At 44.3% G+C, this 17403-nt stretch overlaps 1 protein-coding gene across 1 annotated transcript in view; it reads left to right on the top strand.

The window, feature by feature from the left end:
- KIAA1549 (KIAA1549 ortholog) overlaps nucleotides 1–14586 on the top strand; it is a 129763-nt gene extending 115177 nt beyond the window's left edge. The window contains exons 18-20 of the mRNA XM_059711921.1: nucleotides 676–833; nucleotides 6418–6563; nucleotides 8885–14586. Coding sequence (XP_059567904.1) covers nucleotides 676–833; nucleotides 6418–6563; nucleotides 8885–9136 — 556 coding nt within the window. The 3' untranslated portion in view covers nucleotides 9137–14586. The remainder of the gene's footprint in view (nucleotides 1–675; nucleotides 834–6417; nucleotides 6564–8884) is intronic.
- Nucleotides 14587–17403: the final 2817 nt, after the last annotated feature.

The following is a 17403-nucleotide window of genomic DNA, read 5'->3' as shown; positions in this document are numbered from 1 at the left end:
TGTTAACATGTAATATGTTTAATATTTTAAATGAATTTTAAATATAAGTATTTAAAATTTTCTGTTTTAATTTCAAATATAATAAATGTCTATAGATATAATGCACATAAATAAGAGTGGAACCCTCACTACTTTTTATGGGTGTAAAGGAATCCCGAGGACACAGATTTAATAACCATTGCTGTCAAGCACTGCTTTTCAGCCTTGTGAACCTCATGATCATCAGTGGAGCTTTAAAAGCGACCAGTGTCTGGGCCCCACGTCTAGAGATTCTGTTTTAATTGGCCAGGGGTACCGCATGGGCACGGGGGCCTTTAAAAGCCCCTCGGGTTATGCTGACGTGTAGCCCAAATAGATGGCCAGGGTAGTCAGATGCTGGAGCTGAGCAGGCTCTAGAACGTGGCTGCACCGTCTCTTGATCTGTAAACCAGAAGCATCTCTCCGTCCATCATCTGACAGATACCTTTCAAGCATCTGCTTGTTCTGGGCACTGATCTGAGGGCTGGAGACCCGGCAGTGAGCACATAGGACAAGTCTCTGCCCCCTGGAGAGGAGATGGGCAATAAGGCAGGAGACAAATAGGTCTTATTTTTCCGTAGGGATGAGGGTGTAGCTGGTCAAATACCAGAGCCAGGGTACAGTGTGGTCCTGATGCTTGGTGTGCTTTGCCTGCAGACCCGGGTTTGGCCCTGCTGTGCTTCAGTCTTCGGAGCTGGTGCCTCCCGAGCCCCAGCAGCCACAGGCATCGTCTGAAGCCCCGTTTGTTGCCCGAGGGATCTACTCGGAGGACATGCCATCGGTGGCCCGGCCCCGGCCTGTCAGGGGCACCACAGGTACATGTGGCTATTTAGTTTGCATTTCTGAAGTAAGAGGATGCTTGTTTTCTGGCTAAATTCTGGCAGAGTTCATTCTAGACTTCCCAGGGAATCAGCGCCCCAGTGTTCAGCAGCCTCTTCCACTGGTAAGAGCTGCTTTCCCTGTGATCCTGGCGAGATGTAGGGCAGAGGAGGTGGGAAAGAGGGGGCGCTGAGATCCCATCACTGATGTCTAGTGCGTCTTTCCTGAATCAGCATCTCAAAAGTGTCCCTTTGCATGGAATTCACAGCACACTTCTTCCAGGGAAAACAGTTCAAAATTCTCAGGGTTAAACTGCAAGATCTATTTCTGGCCACTTGTATGGCATTAAAACAGGTATTTGTTTTAAAGAGAGGACTTTTTCAGCTTTTAAGAAGCAATTAAAAGTTGCTGGACAGTGATTGGGAGTAGATTTTTGTTTTATTTGAACAATCACTGATTGCTCCTTGAGTCTCACCTCCCTTCCTTTATCCCTTCTACCTTTGTTAATATGATCATTTTGCCTTTTAAATTTTTCTTGTCATTTTTTTCTGCCTTTGTGCCTGAGTCCTGCTGTCTCTTCCCTGTTGCCAGAGAAGTGGCCTGGAGGAAGCTGGTGGCCATGTGGAACTGTTTTAATCCTTTCTGCCCCTCTTTCCAGCCCTCATTAAAAGAACTATTTTAGTGTCATTTGTATATGGGTAACCAATGCAACCCTTTACTTGATAATTCAACAGTGAAAGGTTATTTTTTCTAAAGTGGTCTCCTAATTCATTATCAGACTATTAAGTGTTTGCACATGGCTTTTCTTCACTTTTAATATTTAGGTTTCTTTTAATTACCTGTTGAAATTCATATAAAAATCTATACCAGAATATCTTTACAGAGGAAATGAAAGCTCTCAGCTTATGTTTTTAAAAGACCATAGTTCAAAGTGTCCAATTTCTGGAAATTTTGAAGCCAGAGAAAAAATAAATTTTGTTAAATTTTTTGTTTAAAAAAATTCCAAAATTATAATTCGTTCATTTGAGAAACATTATGCATAATTTGGTTTACTTATAAAGTGTAATATTTAGTATCTTTAAGGATACAGGATATATTTCTTAGACCACAATTAAAATTTAGAGATTAAATATCATTTCATATATTCACTTTCATTTTTTTAAAATATATTTTATTGATTTTTTACAGAGAAGAAGGGAGAGGGATAGAGAGTTAGAAACATCAATGAGAGAGATCAGCCGCCTCCTGCACGCCCCCCAGTGGGGATGTGCCAGCAACCAAGGTACATGTCCTTGACCGGAATCGAACCTGGGACCCTTGAGTCCACAGGCCGACGCTCTATCCACTGAGCCAAACCGGTTCGGCTATTCACTTTCATTTTTTAGAAAAGGAGATCTGACCACCTGTACTTTAACCATCTATCACTTAGTTTTTGAGATGTGTGTCATAATTCAACAGAATGAGGGGCCCTCAGAATTTTTGTAAACAAGAAAAAATAATGTTTTCTGCATTGAGTGTCCTCAGTAATTACATCTAGAAAAAGTATAAACGTATTTTCAGAAAGTGAGTTGAGAAGAAAATAAAAAATAAAAACATTTGTCTTAAAGTCTCCTAGGAGTTTTGTGTTAATATTTGAATCCAGAACAAATTCTCATTAAGTTCAGGAAATGCTCGACACTTGAGGGATTTGTCCTAAGAGCTTATAAGTCCTCAGATTTTCAAATGTTGCTATACCTTACACTTGGTTTCCCTAATCGGTCAAGGGAAGTGGACCAGCTAAGAGACCCCCTACAGACTCACAATAAGAGCCGCTGCTGGTAGTTGGCAAGCAGCACTCAACAAGGCTGAGCTGACTCCTACATGGCACTAGCTAGTTTGCCCCACCAGTTCACCTGAGATCCAGTCTTGTACCCCAGAATTACAGATTACTATTTTTAAATATATATATTTTATTGATTTTTTAAGAGAGAGGAAGGGAGAGGGAGAGAAATATCGATGCAAGAGCAAAGCATGATTTGCTGCCTCCCACACGTCCCCACGAGGGATCAACCCCATACCCTGGGCATGTGCCCTGACCAGAAATCGAACAGGTGACCTTTCGGTGCACGGGATGATGCCCGATCAATGGAGCCACACCAACCAGGGCCAGATTCCTGGATTATGTCAAAAAACATCATCTCGTGACCAGTTGATACTATGAATGCTGTTCAGTGTTCCTGAAGCATCTGTGTAGTCGACGATGCTGAACTCTCTCTGGTCCTTGTACAGTTAGCTCTGCATACTCTGCAAAACCGTCCAAGTTCCCACTCGTCGTGCTGCGTTTTATTACGGGGGCTCATAGTCACTCTGTATTTCCTGTTCATTTCTTTGCCCTCCTTTGTGAAGACTGAAGCTTCAATAAGCGGGGCCATTACATGTTAAATGATGTATTCTGCTGTTTTCTAATTTTCTGGGGAATATATACCTTTGTAATGTCATCAATAAGCTGGTTTAGGCCAGTTACACATTTGCAATAATTGTGGGTAATTATTCAAGGTCTCCTGGGCAGTTCTTGTATTTTGCATTTTCTGTCTCTCTGTCAACTAAATAAGTAACATATCTTGACATTCTACAGGGTTTCACAGACTGGGACTGTGCTTTGCAATTAGTCTTGTTTCTTCCATTAATTGTTGCACAGATTTCAAACAAAATTCAGACATTTATTTTTAATCTACAAGAATATAGAAATTATATGTATGAAACATTTGAAGAGGAAGTTACTTTCTAATAATTTATAATAATAGATTAAATTGTGTAAGAAATTATAATGGGAAAATGATAAGATAAACTAGAAGAGTTCCCTTTCTGATTACATAAAATTGTCAAACATACAGATACTAGGGGCCCAGTGCATGAATTCCTGCACCTTGAAAGGAACTGTGGGCCGCGAGGCTATGGTAGGCATAGGGGTGGGTCTCAATCCATCCTCCTCACCCCGTCACGGCCCCAGCCCCCTGTCACCACTCCCACCCATTGATGGTACGGAGCTATTGGGGCCGGCACCAGCAGTGGGTGTGATCAGGGCTGGCGCCGTCAGTGAGTGCAAGTGGTGGCTGCTGCCCCGATCGCCCCTCAGGAGCAGGGGGAGGTGGAGAAGCCCTCGGAGGCGATCAGGGCTGGCAGCCACCGCTCACACCTGCTGATGGTGCCGAGAGATCGGGACCGGCACCAGCTGCGGATATGAGCAGGGCCAGCGCTGGCAGCAAGCGTGAGCGCCAGGCGGGATCGCGGTGCGCACAGGAGCAAAGAATTTTCAGTAACCACCAGAGGCTCACCTGATGACAGCGACTGGTGCTCTGCCTTGGTCTGGTGCCCCCCGCTCACCTGCTCCACCATCCCACCATGGCTGACCCTGCCATGTTCCATACACGCCTCCTGGTGGTCAGCACACGTCGTAGCGACCAGTTGTGTGGTTGTTCCAGTGTCACACTGTTCGGATGTTTGCATACTAGCCTTTTATTATACAGGGTACATACAGTGTATATGTCTCAAAATTACCCAAACAGAAGGATAATAGTACCCAGGGAAGATGTACAGCAGATATGACCAAGAGGTATTTTTATTATAGAGGATGGCTCATGTAAATTGATAAATGGACAAACCTCAAGGGTAGGAAAGATAAATGGTCAAAGGACAGGAAGGAAATGCACACAAAAAATGTGTGTGTACTATATAAAGGTAAACATGAAAACCACTATTACGTTATTTCTGGTGTTCATGTAAATCATTAAACTTTTGGAAAACAGCTTGGCAATGAATTAATGAATTTTTGATTTGGTAATTCCACTTCTGGGAATCTAGGCTCTTTCCCCCTCCACAAAGAAATCCAAAATACTGGAAAAAAACTATATGTGCAAAAGGTGTTTATCAGAGTACTATTCATAATAGCAAACAATTGTGAGCTCCCTAAATACCCCGTAATAAGGGCATCGGTGAGCGAATTGTGAAGCTATTTAAAATGAAGAGCTCAGAAAGAGCCAGAAAAAGAGAATTTAAGATTTCCGGGTTGCCGCCTATGTGTTTGGTTCTTGACCTACTTTATGTCTTTTAATTCTTGAAATAACACCATGAGGTAGATTTCTTTTTATCCCAGTTGAGAGGTGAGGCATTGAGGCTCAGCAGGAGTGATAACTGGGTGCCCAAGGTCTCGGGGTTTTCCGGGGCTGGGCTGGAATGCAAGCCCAGGCTTGCTGGGTGTGATGCCCCATGCTGAGTCATAGGGGAAGCTGTGTTGTGTGTTAAGTGGACAGAGCAAGATACATAATATGTCTATAACATCAACTACCATCACAGTATTAACACAAAAGTATTCTTGTCTCCCTGTGCAGTTGTCTGAATCTTTGTAAGTGATGGAGAACACTGCTGCATTTGTGTTCTTTGCAAGATTCGCTCAAACGATGTCTGTTGGGCAAACAGAACTGATAGCCCCAATTACTTTAATACTGTTATGAATCTTCAGTAACTGGCAAGTGAGCCTGTAGAGTATATTGTTCTCACGGGAACCTGGAAATTTTTTCTGACCTTCAGCTTTTAGTTTTTATTGTCTATCCCAATGAAACCGTGAAGGAGTTTGTTGTTGTTGTTGTTGTTGTTGTTGTTTTGGGTTTTTTTGTAATGTGTTTGATTAAGGGAGGCTGTTAATTAGACAATTCAAGGAGGAGACTTGAAGATGGAGCGGGCTCCTCCCTTTCCTCGTGAAATCTCTGAACCGTTGGACTGGTCTGAGCATCACAGGTGAATTCGATGGTCCCAGGGGCATTTGGAAATAAGTAGTTTCATTCCGCAGTGCTTAAAGACCACCTCTCCCCCTCCCTCCGTCTGCAGAATAGGGATACTTCCGTATGCCAGAAGTTGATGGGGGAGAAAGATAATGTTGGTTAAAGCCTGGTCTTCTAGCGACACGAGGCCCCAGCACAGCATGTGTAAGTGCAGGAGCAGGAGCTCAGAGAACTTCCCGGCTGTGCCATCAGGATACCTCTCCAGTGAGGCTGGGCGGGTGGCTTTAACATTTTAAATGTGAATATAATGAAAATGTACTGTAACTTTCTGAATTCAAACAAATATGCACCCGGCCGTGTAAGAAAAATAAAAATCTTGTCTTTTTTATTTATAAAAATAAAAATCTCCTTGAGAGTCTCAAAGCCACGAGCTAGGAGGAGCCAGGTTTCCGCTCCTTTATGGCTCCTAAACCTTTCAGTCCTTTCTTCCGAATAAATAAGATCGTCCTTATTCGTAACCTCTGCAGAAATGAATGGAAGAGCTGTCTATACCCTTCATTCCTGGTCCTTTGATGTCTAGCCAGGAAAATAAGACCATCACTATCAGTCGCTCTATTAAAAGGAGGTAAAAGCCCGTGAACCACGAAGCTCAGGGTCTGGTTTTCTTAGGAAATGTCATTCTCTGGAGATAGAAATGGTTCCAGGTTTGAACGGTGCTCATATTCCTGTCCCTAAGGGAGCCTGGTGGTCACAACCAAAGGGCCGTATTGGGCAGCCTTGCTCTCTGCCTGTGTTGACCAGGCTGTTCCATGCTGTTCCTCAGGCTCCCAGATTCAGCACCTGACCCAGGTGGGGCTTGCGAGCAGGATCGGAGCTCAGCCGGTGGAGGTCCCACCCAGCAGAGGCGGCCAGTGCGGGGGACCAGGCTGGCCTTCGTTCGGGGAGGACGAGGTGGGCCGGAGAGAGGCCGTGAGTATCTGGCGTTCGGGTCACCACAGAGAATTCAGACACAACCACGTAATTCAGCTGCTTCTGCATTGGGGATCCCTTTTAAAAACCTACATGAGTAGAAGTGTTAACCTCCCCCACTTTTTCCCCTTGAGTGTATTTTTGCTTGCAGTGTTTAGATGGTGGATTCCCTCTGACCCAGAGTGGGGGAGTATTGGCATTGAGTTTGTGGAAAGTATATAATTTTTCTTGAGGCAGATTTTAGGCTTGGAGTCATGATTTTTTAAAAAATAACTTTTTAGAAATGATAAAAGCAATGTTCACTACTGAAAATCTGGACAGAAGACCTAAGTAGCAGTTTTTTAAAAATGTTTTGTCAGTTTTTTATTGTGGTGAAATACACATAGTTTACCATCTTAACCACTTAAAATGTACAGTTCGTTGGTTTTCAAGACATTCCTACTGGAATACAGCCATCACCACATCCATCTCCAAAGCCTTTTTCATCCTGTAAAACGGAAACTCTATCCTCATTAAACACGAACTTCCCATTTGTCCCTCTCCCCAGCTCTAGGCAATCACCATTCTACTTTCTGTCTCTGTGATTTTGACTTTCTAAAAAATGTGTTTTTATTGATTTTTAGGGAGAGGAAAGGGGAGGGAGGGAGAAGGAGAAACATTGATGCCCACTGTGGATTAAGCCCGAAACCCAGGCATGTGCCCTGACCAAGAATTGAATCAGCAACCTTTTGGTGTATGGGGCGATACCCAACTGAGCCACTCTGGCCAGGGCAAGATTTTGACTTTGAAGTAGTGACTTTGAACCTGTAGGTGACTAAAATCTGGACTTGGTCTTTGCTGTGCTCGCTATATAAATTTTCTTGACCTTACGTACCTCCTTGCTCACTGCTTGCGCTTTATTGTGCGTTTAGTAACGTCATTTCCATGATGCACACCAGGAGTCTATGCTTTTGCCATAACCAAGCCTTCAAGGCACAGGGTGTATGTATTCTGGAGGTTTCTCATCACTCTGGTCATTCCTCTATAAGCACAGAATCAGTACAGACACAGGTAATCTCTACAAATGCTTTCCTTTGCTTTTTCTCTCAAGCAGTTTATATCCATGGGGGATAAATGTATGAATTTAAAAATACAAACCAAAATAGTACTTGTTGTTTATCCTCATCATATGCCACAGCTTTCACTGCATTCATGTGTCTTTTTAGCAAATACACTAACTTCCTTTAATGATGGGATGCTTTTACTTAATGAAAGGAAATTGATGGTAGAATATAATTTTCCCTAAAAGATACATTGTTATAAATCTCAGCTATTTGCTTTATATTTGCTGACATCTTTCTTTTTTTGCCTTCATTGTGGCAACTTGATTTCATTAGGTGTTTGGGTTTGCCAATCCAGTGGCCCCTTAGAGTGCCTCCCTGTTACTGTTTGGGAAAGTGAAATGCAGGAACAGTCTAGGGCTTGCATGCCATGTTCACTGCGAATAGCTTACTCTTAGCATAGGTGAGACCATGGATTTAAAACTCATGTTATGCAAAGAGAGATTTTTCACTGAAATGTATAGTAATTCTTGTCAAATGAATACCCCATTATACAGGGTGGGGCAAAAGTAGGTTTACACTTGTGAGTACAAGAAACAGAGTTTATTCTTGTGTTATTGTTTTTTAATTATTATATTGTTTTCTGTAAATCTACTTTTGCCCTACCCTGTATAATGGGAATATAAGCAAAACTCTTAAGTTTCAGTGTGGATAACTTTTTAAAGAAAAGGCTCTACAGAGTGTGGGACAGGCACACAGACAGATAAAACGGAAAGTGATTTTGTGATGTTTAATACCTGGTCTCTGGGCTCTAGGCCCAGGACAAAGGCACTTGTTCTTTTTGTTAGTCTCTCTGCCAGTCCCTGCTTATCTCTTCCAACTCTCAGGTGCCCTCATCTGACCTTTCCCCCTCATGGGGTGCTCCAGCCTCCCTTCCTTCCCAGCCCCCTGGGTCCCTTCCTCTGCTCCCAGCGGCCACTCGCCTCCACACACACAGGCACAGAGACTTGGCTGACCGGTTTAGCCTTTCTACCATTAAGCATTATGAGGCACCTGTTAAGTTCAAGTTCAAAGGTTTCTTGATTGCACTGCTCTGCCCTGAGCAATTCTGCCACAGTTATTACTCTCCATCCCAGCCCCAGGGTGTCCTGTGGGAGGGCTGAGTTGTTGGCTGGGGGATGGGAGGAGGACGTCCTGGGAGCCTGCCCACCGCCAGTTTGAATTTGATTTTCCCTCCTGTTCCCACATGGGAAGTACAGCACCATTTGCTGTGTTTTTCAGACACACATGCTCGGACATCAGGAGTATTCTTCACCGCTGTTCCAGGTGCCAAGGACTTCGGGCAGGGAGCCCTCCGCTCCTCCCGGGAGCGCCCCGCACAGGGGGCTGCAGGGCGCCGGGCTGGCCTATGCCACCAGCTCCACGGAGGACCTCCAGCCCGGCCACTCCTCCACGTCACTCATCAAGGCCATCCGTGAGGAGCTCCTGCGGCTCTCCCAGAAACAGACCGCCGTGCACAACTTCCACAGCTGATGGGCCTCGCCTTGCGTTTGCCAAGTATCCGCTTCCCGTGGAAGCAAGACTCAAAGGAAACCGGCTTAAGGGATGTCAGGAAGAGACCAGAGCCTCCAGGGCCGGGGGCCACGGGAGGGAGCAGGTTGCCATCTGAGAAGATGCCAGATGCCATACGTCACGTGACAGCTCGCGAGGCTTTTACCAAGTTGGCAATGTTGTGACCATTTGGGTTCAGTCGAGATTTCTGGACTTTTGGCCAAAAGCCAGCAGCACTTCACGAAAGACAGACTACAAACCTAAGCTAACGGAGCTTCTTAGTCCCCTTTTCAAGGCAAAAGATGGAAGTGTATAGAATGTATAGGGCCAAAAGGAGTCTGGCATTTCTGTGCGGAGACGTGTTTGAGGCTGGTTTGTACGGTGAACCTGCTGCTTTGTTTTCTGAGAAAAGAGATTTGAAGACATTTTATTAACGGCTTACTTCCCTCTTTTTCTCCTTAGGAACTTGTTTTACTAGTAATATTAACAACAAGGGTACTAAGACTGTTCGGGGACTTAAAAAGCTACTAGTGAGAAACCAAATGATAGACGTAGAGCCTGATGATTCCACACGAAGCCATCATCTGCATTTCCCTTTCGACTTCTGGTGCTACCGCTCCCAGCGCCCTCCCCCTTTATGTCTGTGAAATGCAACTTTGGCTTTTCCAATGGAAGGATGTGTTGAAGGCTTCATTTTGTTCTAGAAAGGAAAAAACAAAAACAAAAAAACACTCCCAAAAGAGGGGGGAAAGCTAAATATTTATTTGGTTATTCAAAACACATATCAGAGTTTAGGTTTACATTCTTCATTGTGTTTGTTGGTTTTTAATTGGGCACGTGGCACTCCGAGAGCATCCCACTTCAGCACATGTCCCCTTCAAGGCCAGTCCTACGGAATGAGGCTCTCAGAGGTCCTAACCGATCCTGGCGCTTTGCTGATGAATTGCTCACAAATTATGTTTGAACGAGAAACGGTCCATAAGCAAAAATGATGTTTAAGCATTCCTGGGGCCACCAAATAGCGATTCGTGAGTACATTCCCAGTGATCACATTCTCTGTGTGTTCAGGACCTGGAGATGAAGCTGAGTTCTCGCCGGCCTCTGAATCGGGAAACGTGAAGAAGAGCTTTGGGAACAAGGGAAGGGAGGGGGCTGCTCCTAACGTCTGATTTCATGTGCGTGACCCTGCTGAGTGACTGCTGAAGGCGTCCGTGTGCTGTGGGCCCAATAGAGGGTGGGTGTCATCTCCCTTGAGGTTTCCCCTGGAAATCACCATTCCCTCCCCCCTCTGACCCCCCAAAATTAAAGTGAGGACTGGAATAACAAGGGCTGTTTCGTTTTCTGGTACCTGAGTGAAGCTCAGGAGAAAATAGATAACACCTGGCTACTATGAGTTCTTTTTTATTAGATTAGCTAATCCTTTAACCAACAGATGAACAGGCAGAATTGGGGGCTCTAACCAAAACCCTTGTCACACCTTGCGAGCCCTGAGCCAGCTCACGTAGGTTTCCGCAGTGTAATTGTTGCTCCAGAGCCACGTCTCAGCACGGCGTTACGCCTGCCCTCAGCCGCACAGTGCGGGGCAGCCACTGTTTATCTGTGTGCTCCTCCAAGAGCAGGGCTGGAGAGTAAGTCTCTCAAGGATGTTAAGGAAAGGGACTCCCTTCCAGGCAACCCTCACAAGCTCCAGGAGCGTGGGAGAGAAGGCCTCCTTCTGGTTTTGATTTCTGACCCTCGGTCCTGGGTTAATACTCAGAGTGGAGGGATTTCTGTGTGTGTCACTGAGAAGTACCAGGTTTCCTGAATACGTTAAGAATGTCAGACATCCCAGCAGAATTGTATTACGGACACCTTACAGTGAAGTCCAGTCGTGTGGCAGCAAGTGGACCAAATGCAGGCCCCTCTTCTCCCCTTCTGCCCGGTGTGGTCGGCACTAAAAATGGTTACCTCCCTTGGACATTGAAGAAATGGGCCCCTGTTTTAAAGGGGGCTGCAATGGTGGTTGTGATGCCTTTCAAACTAGCATACAAGGATTCAGCCTGTATTGTTCTTCTTAGAACTGATACACTTTTAAACCAATGTCAAGACCAAAGAGGACATAGAATACCTGGGGTGGGGGGTAGCGGGAGAATGGGGGGGCGTGTGGAGTGGTGTGGCATAGTGTGGCGTGGTGTGAACAGGCCGGTGAGATCACCAGCACTCTGGTGTTGGTTGTGAAGCACGCCCAGGTTGCCCTTGTTTTCTCTAATCAGCTGCCACAGAAGTTTTACCAAGCCCCAGACTCAGGACTGACGAGCTATCTCGGGGAGCACCACACCCAGATGGGTCTGCAGTCACTCAGACAATGTGATCTGCTTAAAAGGAAGGTCCTCATGTCCATCGTATGCGCTTTGGAGTTCATTTCTTCGAAGCATTCTAAAAGGAAAAGTTAAAATGTATGTCTCTCCTTTTCCCCTATTTTCAAAGTTCCAGCGGTAATAAAATGAACTGTAAATTTGAGCCAGTATTTTAGAGAATACTGTTTGGAGAAATGATCATTGAATTCTCTATATGTCAGGTCCCTTTTCTGAGCCTCATTCTCCCCATCAGCCAAACAAGGACAGACCTCCCTTGCCCACCTCCTAGAATTTCTCATTGTGAGCATCAGATGTGATCATGTGTGCAAGTGTCCCTTGAGAAGGAAGCACAGAGCACTGTGAAATGCAAAATGTTATCTGTATGATTATGCTGGGATGGATGATCGGATGTGCTGTGGCCTACCAGTGGGTGAGCTCACATGGAGGTACCCAGAGCACAACTAAAGGCCTCGTGCGACTCTCTCCCTCTCTCTTGTTTTGCTTTAATTCACTTCCTTCTCCATTAACTTTTAAACAGCATTTACTACACATTTTTCACGCTCCTGATTTCCTGTCGAACATGAACCCTGCCTTCTGAGGTCTTAGAATCTAAGCCGAATAACACATACAGGTTTAAAAGATGGACGATACACATAAATAACAAGGTTTAGACATCAGTCACGTTTGTTGAGGGTGCACAAGTGCATTAGGTACTCAGCAGAAGAAATGGAAGTTGCATATTTGGAAACAGGATCTTGGGGAGAAGTCAGCTTCAGCAGCTACCCAGCGAAGTGGTGAGGTGGCATGGGGAAGCCGAGAGCGGGCCTGGGGAATGATGGAAAAAAGTGGGTGAAGCTGTCATTGAAAATGAACTTGATCTGCTACAATACAGGGACGAAATTCCTAACCTCACTGTCTAGGGAGTTTTGTGAGAGGAGGAAGTGGTGGTGTGAGTACACGCTTGGAGTAATACAGTGAGAAAGTGATCAGCCCTGGGGAGAAGGTCTCCCGAGGGAGAGATCCATCTGGGGAGGCGGGGAGCACGCCGGTGTCTGCCGAAGGAGCCAAGGTCAAGCATGGAAGTAGTGGTGAGAGTTCCACCATCTGCTCCGCTGCTTGGCGCAGATCTCAATGGCCAGCCATTGGGCCACATTCAATCCTTTGTGAAGCGTGGTGGGTTATACACACATACATTTGACTTCTTGACAGCCACCTACATGTTTTTCTCCAAATGTTATTTAATTTCAGAGTATTTTTTATTTTGGTGGCTTGTGGCTTTTGAGCAGCAGGTTAAGTGGTTTTTTTGCCAACCAGACTTTTCAGGGCAAGAGGCCTGTAGTGCAAAGCACAGGCGGAGGTCTGCCTGAAGGCTTTGGGCGGAACCAGGTACTTCTGTGTGTTATGAGCCTCCGTTTACCTGTGGACAGGGTCGGCACTGACTGCGTTGCACAGCCTCTTAGTGCTCCAGTGACCAAACTAGTCACTCGACACTGATGGGCATTTGCAGTAACTCACCAGTTAATCATTAAATAAACTCCTTTGTCCCCTTCATACTAGATTCTTAGACGCGAATGAGTTTGTTGGTTGGAAGGAAAGCTGGTTAAGGTTCTGGGCAGGGGGATGGGGGCCTCCAGTCTTAACTACCACACCAACTTTAGCTCGAGTTGAGTTTTAGCCATTTCATTTCTACCTCCAGAGCAAGTCTCCAAAGCCAGCCTCCACAGCTTGCTAGTCCACATTTATCCCAGATAGGAGCACAAGAAAGTCCACTTCTATACCTGCCAACAGACCATTGATCACAAAACCCATTTCTATGGGATGGTAACTTGAACTTCATTTTTACATTTAATCCCACACATTAACAGATATTCTTGTAACAGGTGAGAGGGGTTTCTATGAGCAGCTGCTATAACATACTCATAAAATTTAATAGGCTGACACTTAATACGTAGTGAACGAGGACTGTGTACATTTCAGGTGTCTTTTGATACTTTTTGGAGGTGATTTTCAGAGTTTAAATGAGGACTCCTTTGTATGAAAAAAGACTTGAAAACCGAGACCTCACAGTACGATCCTAATTCCGTGCTCATGTGTGTAATGGTACACTTGAGAGTTTATCTTCAGAACAGGCAGCAGCATTGCCATTTAGGAAAAGAACATTTACATGCCCTTGGAAACATGAAACAAAGTTAGGAACCCGGCGAGCCAGTGAGAAGGAATGCATGTCTGAATCTGAGGAGCTCTGGTGCACGTTAGTTTCCCACAGGGTAGGTAATTATGCAGGTGGCTTGCTTTTCCTTCTCCCAGGTTTTTCTGCTCTGGAGCCACTTCGAAAAGAAAGGGTGAAGAGACAGGTAAAGATGTAAGCAATCTGGGCCTTGTGGTCCATGATTCTGTGGAACCATTCTCGAGAACTTGGAGCATCGTGCCCACCAGATTTCATGCCTTCATAACTTGACTCTTAAGTGTGCAAGTCAGGAATAGTACAGGGCCAGGTTCAAGACAGACCCCCTGTACTTGCCTGCAGCTGTGGGGAAGGAAGGGGGTGCTGGAGGGACAGAAGCTCCACCAATGAACTCGGGTGCTCTAAGTACAGAGGGCTCATTTCAGAAAAGGGGAGTCGACTCAGCTTTGCTTTCCTCCAGAGCATCATGGGGAGCATGGAGCTATGGCTGGTCTTCCCCTTCCAGGAAAGGTCGCTTCGCAGAGCTGCCCTGGGATGCCCCCTGTCTCCTCCTCCTTCGGCAAGGTCCGTATTCCGACTCTTCCTGCACTCATTCCGAGATCATGAGTGTTAATGTACGAAAATACACAGTAAGTGGAGGCCACTTGTGGCATCAGTCCTGCAACTTGAACTTGACAATCATGGTTTGCTGGCACTTAAATTTTGGCCATAGGTGTATGATTTTAGTAATCGAATCCTCCCTCTATTTGTCAGTTACGTTTCTACCCTTCAATTAGCTGCACTGTTTTTCTAATGTGCTGTAGAGTTTTTGAAATAATTTATGCAAGTGTTTGGTTTCCATGTTTACAATTTATACGGCTTTCCTAGCATTTTAAATGGAACTGTCAATAAATGCTATGAATTGGTGTCAAGTGATATTTTCTGTTTATTTCCTTTGCAACGTGATAGTTTTCTCATTTGTACTGTGTGAAGGTTGAATGAGAGGCTTTTTTTGGTTCTCTAATTTTTGTGTCCCTGGTGGGAACCCCGAGGACTTTCATTTTCCGAGCAATTAAGTTGAAAGTCGTCTTTTCAAGTGTGTGGAATTTGCAGAATTGTTTTCACTCATGTTGGCTGGTGCTACCCCCTCCATCACCCACTAATCAAATCGATGCTTCCACTTAGAGCAGATTCATTTTGGAATTCAAAGATTAGGACGCTCCAGTCTAGAAAGATAAATGAGAGGAGCAAAGTCGGTACCATCTGGAAAGGCAATAGCATAAACCTGGAGTTGTTGATGAGAGCCAAGAAAATAAGAGCCCATCGAGACAGACAGACGCAAAGGATCTGAAACTCAGTGGAAACTCACGAAATGAAACGTGGACACCTGGATAGGACCCTGAAACAACCACCAGAAAGGTAATCAGTGGGAAATGGTGAAATCCAAATAAAGTCTATGATGCAGTTAACAGTTTATGCAAAGGTTAATTTATTGCTTTTGTTAACTTTGTTGTGGCTGCCAGGACTTTAATATTAGGGGACGCTATGTAAAAGGCATACAGAAACACTGCATTATTTTGCAGCTTTTCTCTAAATCTAAAATCATTTAAAAATTGGGAAACAGATTAATCTGGAGCGGATAAAGCCCATATGCCCTCCCCATACCCAACCCCCTGCAGAGGCTAATATGAACCTGCCCTGAGCATCCATAACCTAGAACCTCCCGTACTTCTCAGGGCAGCCAGCTCCCACTGACACTGAAACCACAGTTAACAGTTTTACGTCTTGGCAGAAAGTAAACCTTCATGAAGGAGACTTCAGGGCCAAGGATCAACCAAAAGGAGAATTTGAACCTAATAATTAGAGAAAACAGACCACTATGAAAGAGACCTTAAAATATGTTTCAAGTGTTTGGGAGATAAAAAAAAAAAAAAAGAAAAACTAGTAAACAGCAGAAGAATAGGCTATTATGGAAATTTAAGCACATTTGACAAAACCAAATATTAGTCATTGAAGGGAAAATAAAGGAATTTTAAAAATAACATATGCACACAGGACGGTCAGATACTCCGGTATTTTAGACATAGCTGAAGACAGGTAATCGTGACAGTCTTAATGCATCTTTATATTATGTTTTAATAAATACAGCTTCAGCTTGAAAACAAGAAACAGCAGAGTGTAGACTAACTGGTACTCCTCGGTCCCCTGAGAGATCTCCCATGTCTTAAATGTAAATAGGCCTAACATGGTGGAAGAACAAGATGTTACTAGAAGTAGCTGTGGCTGAGAAGAAAGGTCAGGCGGGTCCCACGCCCAGAGCCTCAATAGAGTTGACATGAATATGAGTTTAAACCATCATTGGCCTCATTGGACAGCCCTCTTTCACCTCTTCATCATCGCACCTGCCAAGCACAGCTTAAGGTAAGTAAACAATAACAAATAGGAAGATAAATCATTTTTGCTCCAGTGCTGGAATTAGGTAATTAAATTAATGAAATGTTTTGCTTGTTGGACCATGCACAATTTAACAGCTGTCACCTACATTCTCCTTGTTACACCCTTCTGGAGCTAATAGGGGTGTGTGCGTTTGCTTTCTCTGGTGTTGAGGACTTGAAAAATTATGGCCCCAAGTCTAGGCTTTCCACATTTGTGTAGTTAAACTGCTATTTGTCGTACCTGTGCCAAAGGATAGCATTACAGAAGCCTAAAACAACTTCTCTGGAAAACTCATATTGTAAGGTTGTTTTGGAGTGTCTGGGTCATGGATGGTTGCACACGCATTAGCGTAAGTACTTAGATATTGATTCTATTATGTGATGATATACCGCAAATAAGTGGTTTCTCTCAGCATTTTATTTCAAATTTTAAAATCCTGAGATTGTTCTCAAGGAAATATTAGTACAAAGAATTTTTTTTAATGGCTTAAAGCCCTAGCCGGCTTGGCTCAGCGGATAGAGCATTGGCCTGCAGACAGAAGGGTCCCAGGTTCGATTCTGGTCAAGGGCATGTACCTTGGCTGCAGGCTCCTCCCTGGCCTCGGCCTTGGTTGGGGTGTGTGCAGGAGGCAACCAATTGATGTATCCCTCTCACATCGATATTTCTCTCTGTCTTTCCCTCTCTCTTCCACTCTCTCTAAAAATCAGTGGGAAAATATCCTCGGGTGAGGATTAAAAAAAATAATGATTATATTTTTAAAAAAGAAGGGCTTAAATACTAAAATGGGGTTGCCGTGTTTCAGTACAAATGGATGTTAAGTCGTTCTGCACTGTGGCTGCCTTTGATGAGCAGCCAGGACTTTCTTGGCAGAGCTCAGAATTCCCCTCAGATCCTCCTAAAACGCCAAGTGAGAGATGAGGGTAATCACTGCCTGAACTTGGAGTCCAAGAGCCAGAATGTGTGTAGGCCCCTGTTTTATAGTTCCTTGATACTGTTCTGTTTGGACGCCTTGTAAGACAAATTTAAAAAATAAAATCTAGCCAAATTTAAGTCAAAACATCATATATTACTATATGTAGCCGATGAAACCTAACCTTTTTTGCTCTGCCTTTCCTGGTCAAAATGAAGATTAGCAAAAAGAAAAGGACATAAAAACCACTATAATTCTATCATCAGAGATACTGCAATCAAACTTTTAGTAGGTTTTGGTCTTTTGAAAAAAAAAATGTATTTTTTTTTTATTTCAGGCATGTATCTCGGTTGCAGGCTCCTCTCCTTCCAAAAGTCAATAAAAATATTTTAAAAAACAATTT

This window comes from Myotis daubentonii, chromosome 10 (assembly GCF_963259705.1).
Source record: "Myotis daubentonii chromosome 10, mMyoDau2.1, whole genome shotgun sequence".
NCBI classification, from domain to species: Eukaryota; Metazoa; Chordata; class Mammalia; order Chiroptera; family Vespertilionidae; genus Myotis; species Myotis daubentonii.
This window is presented reverse-complemented; position numbering and strand designations above follow the sequence as displayed.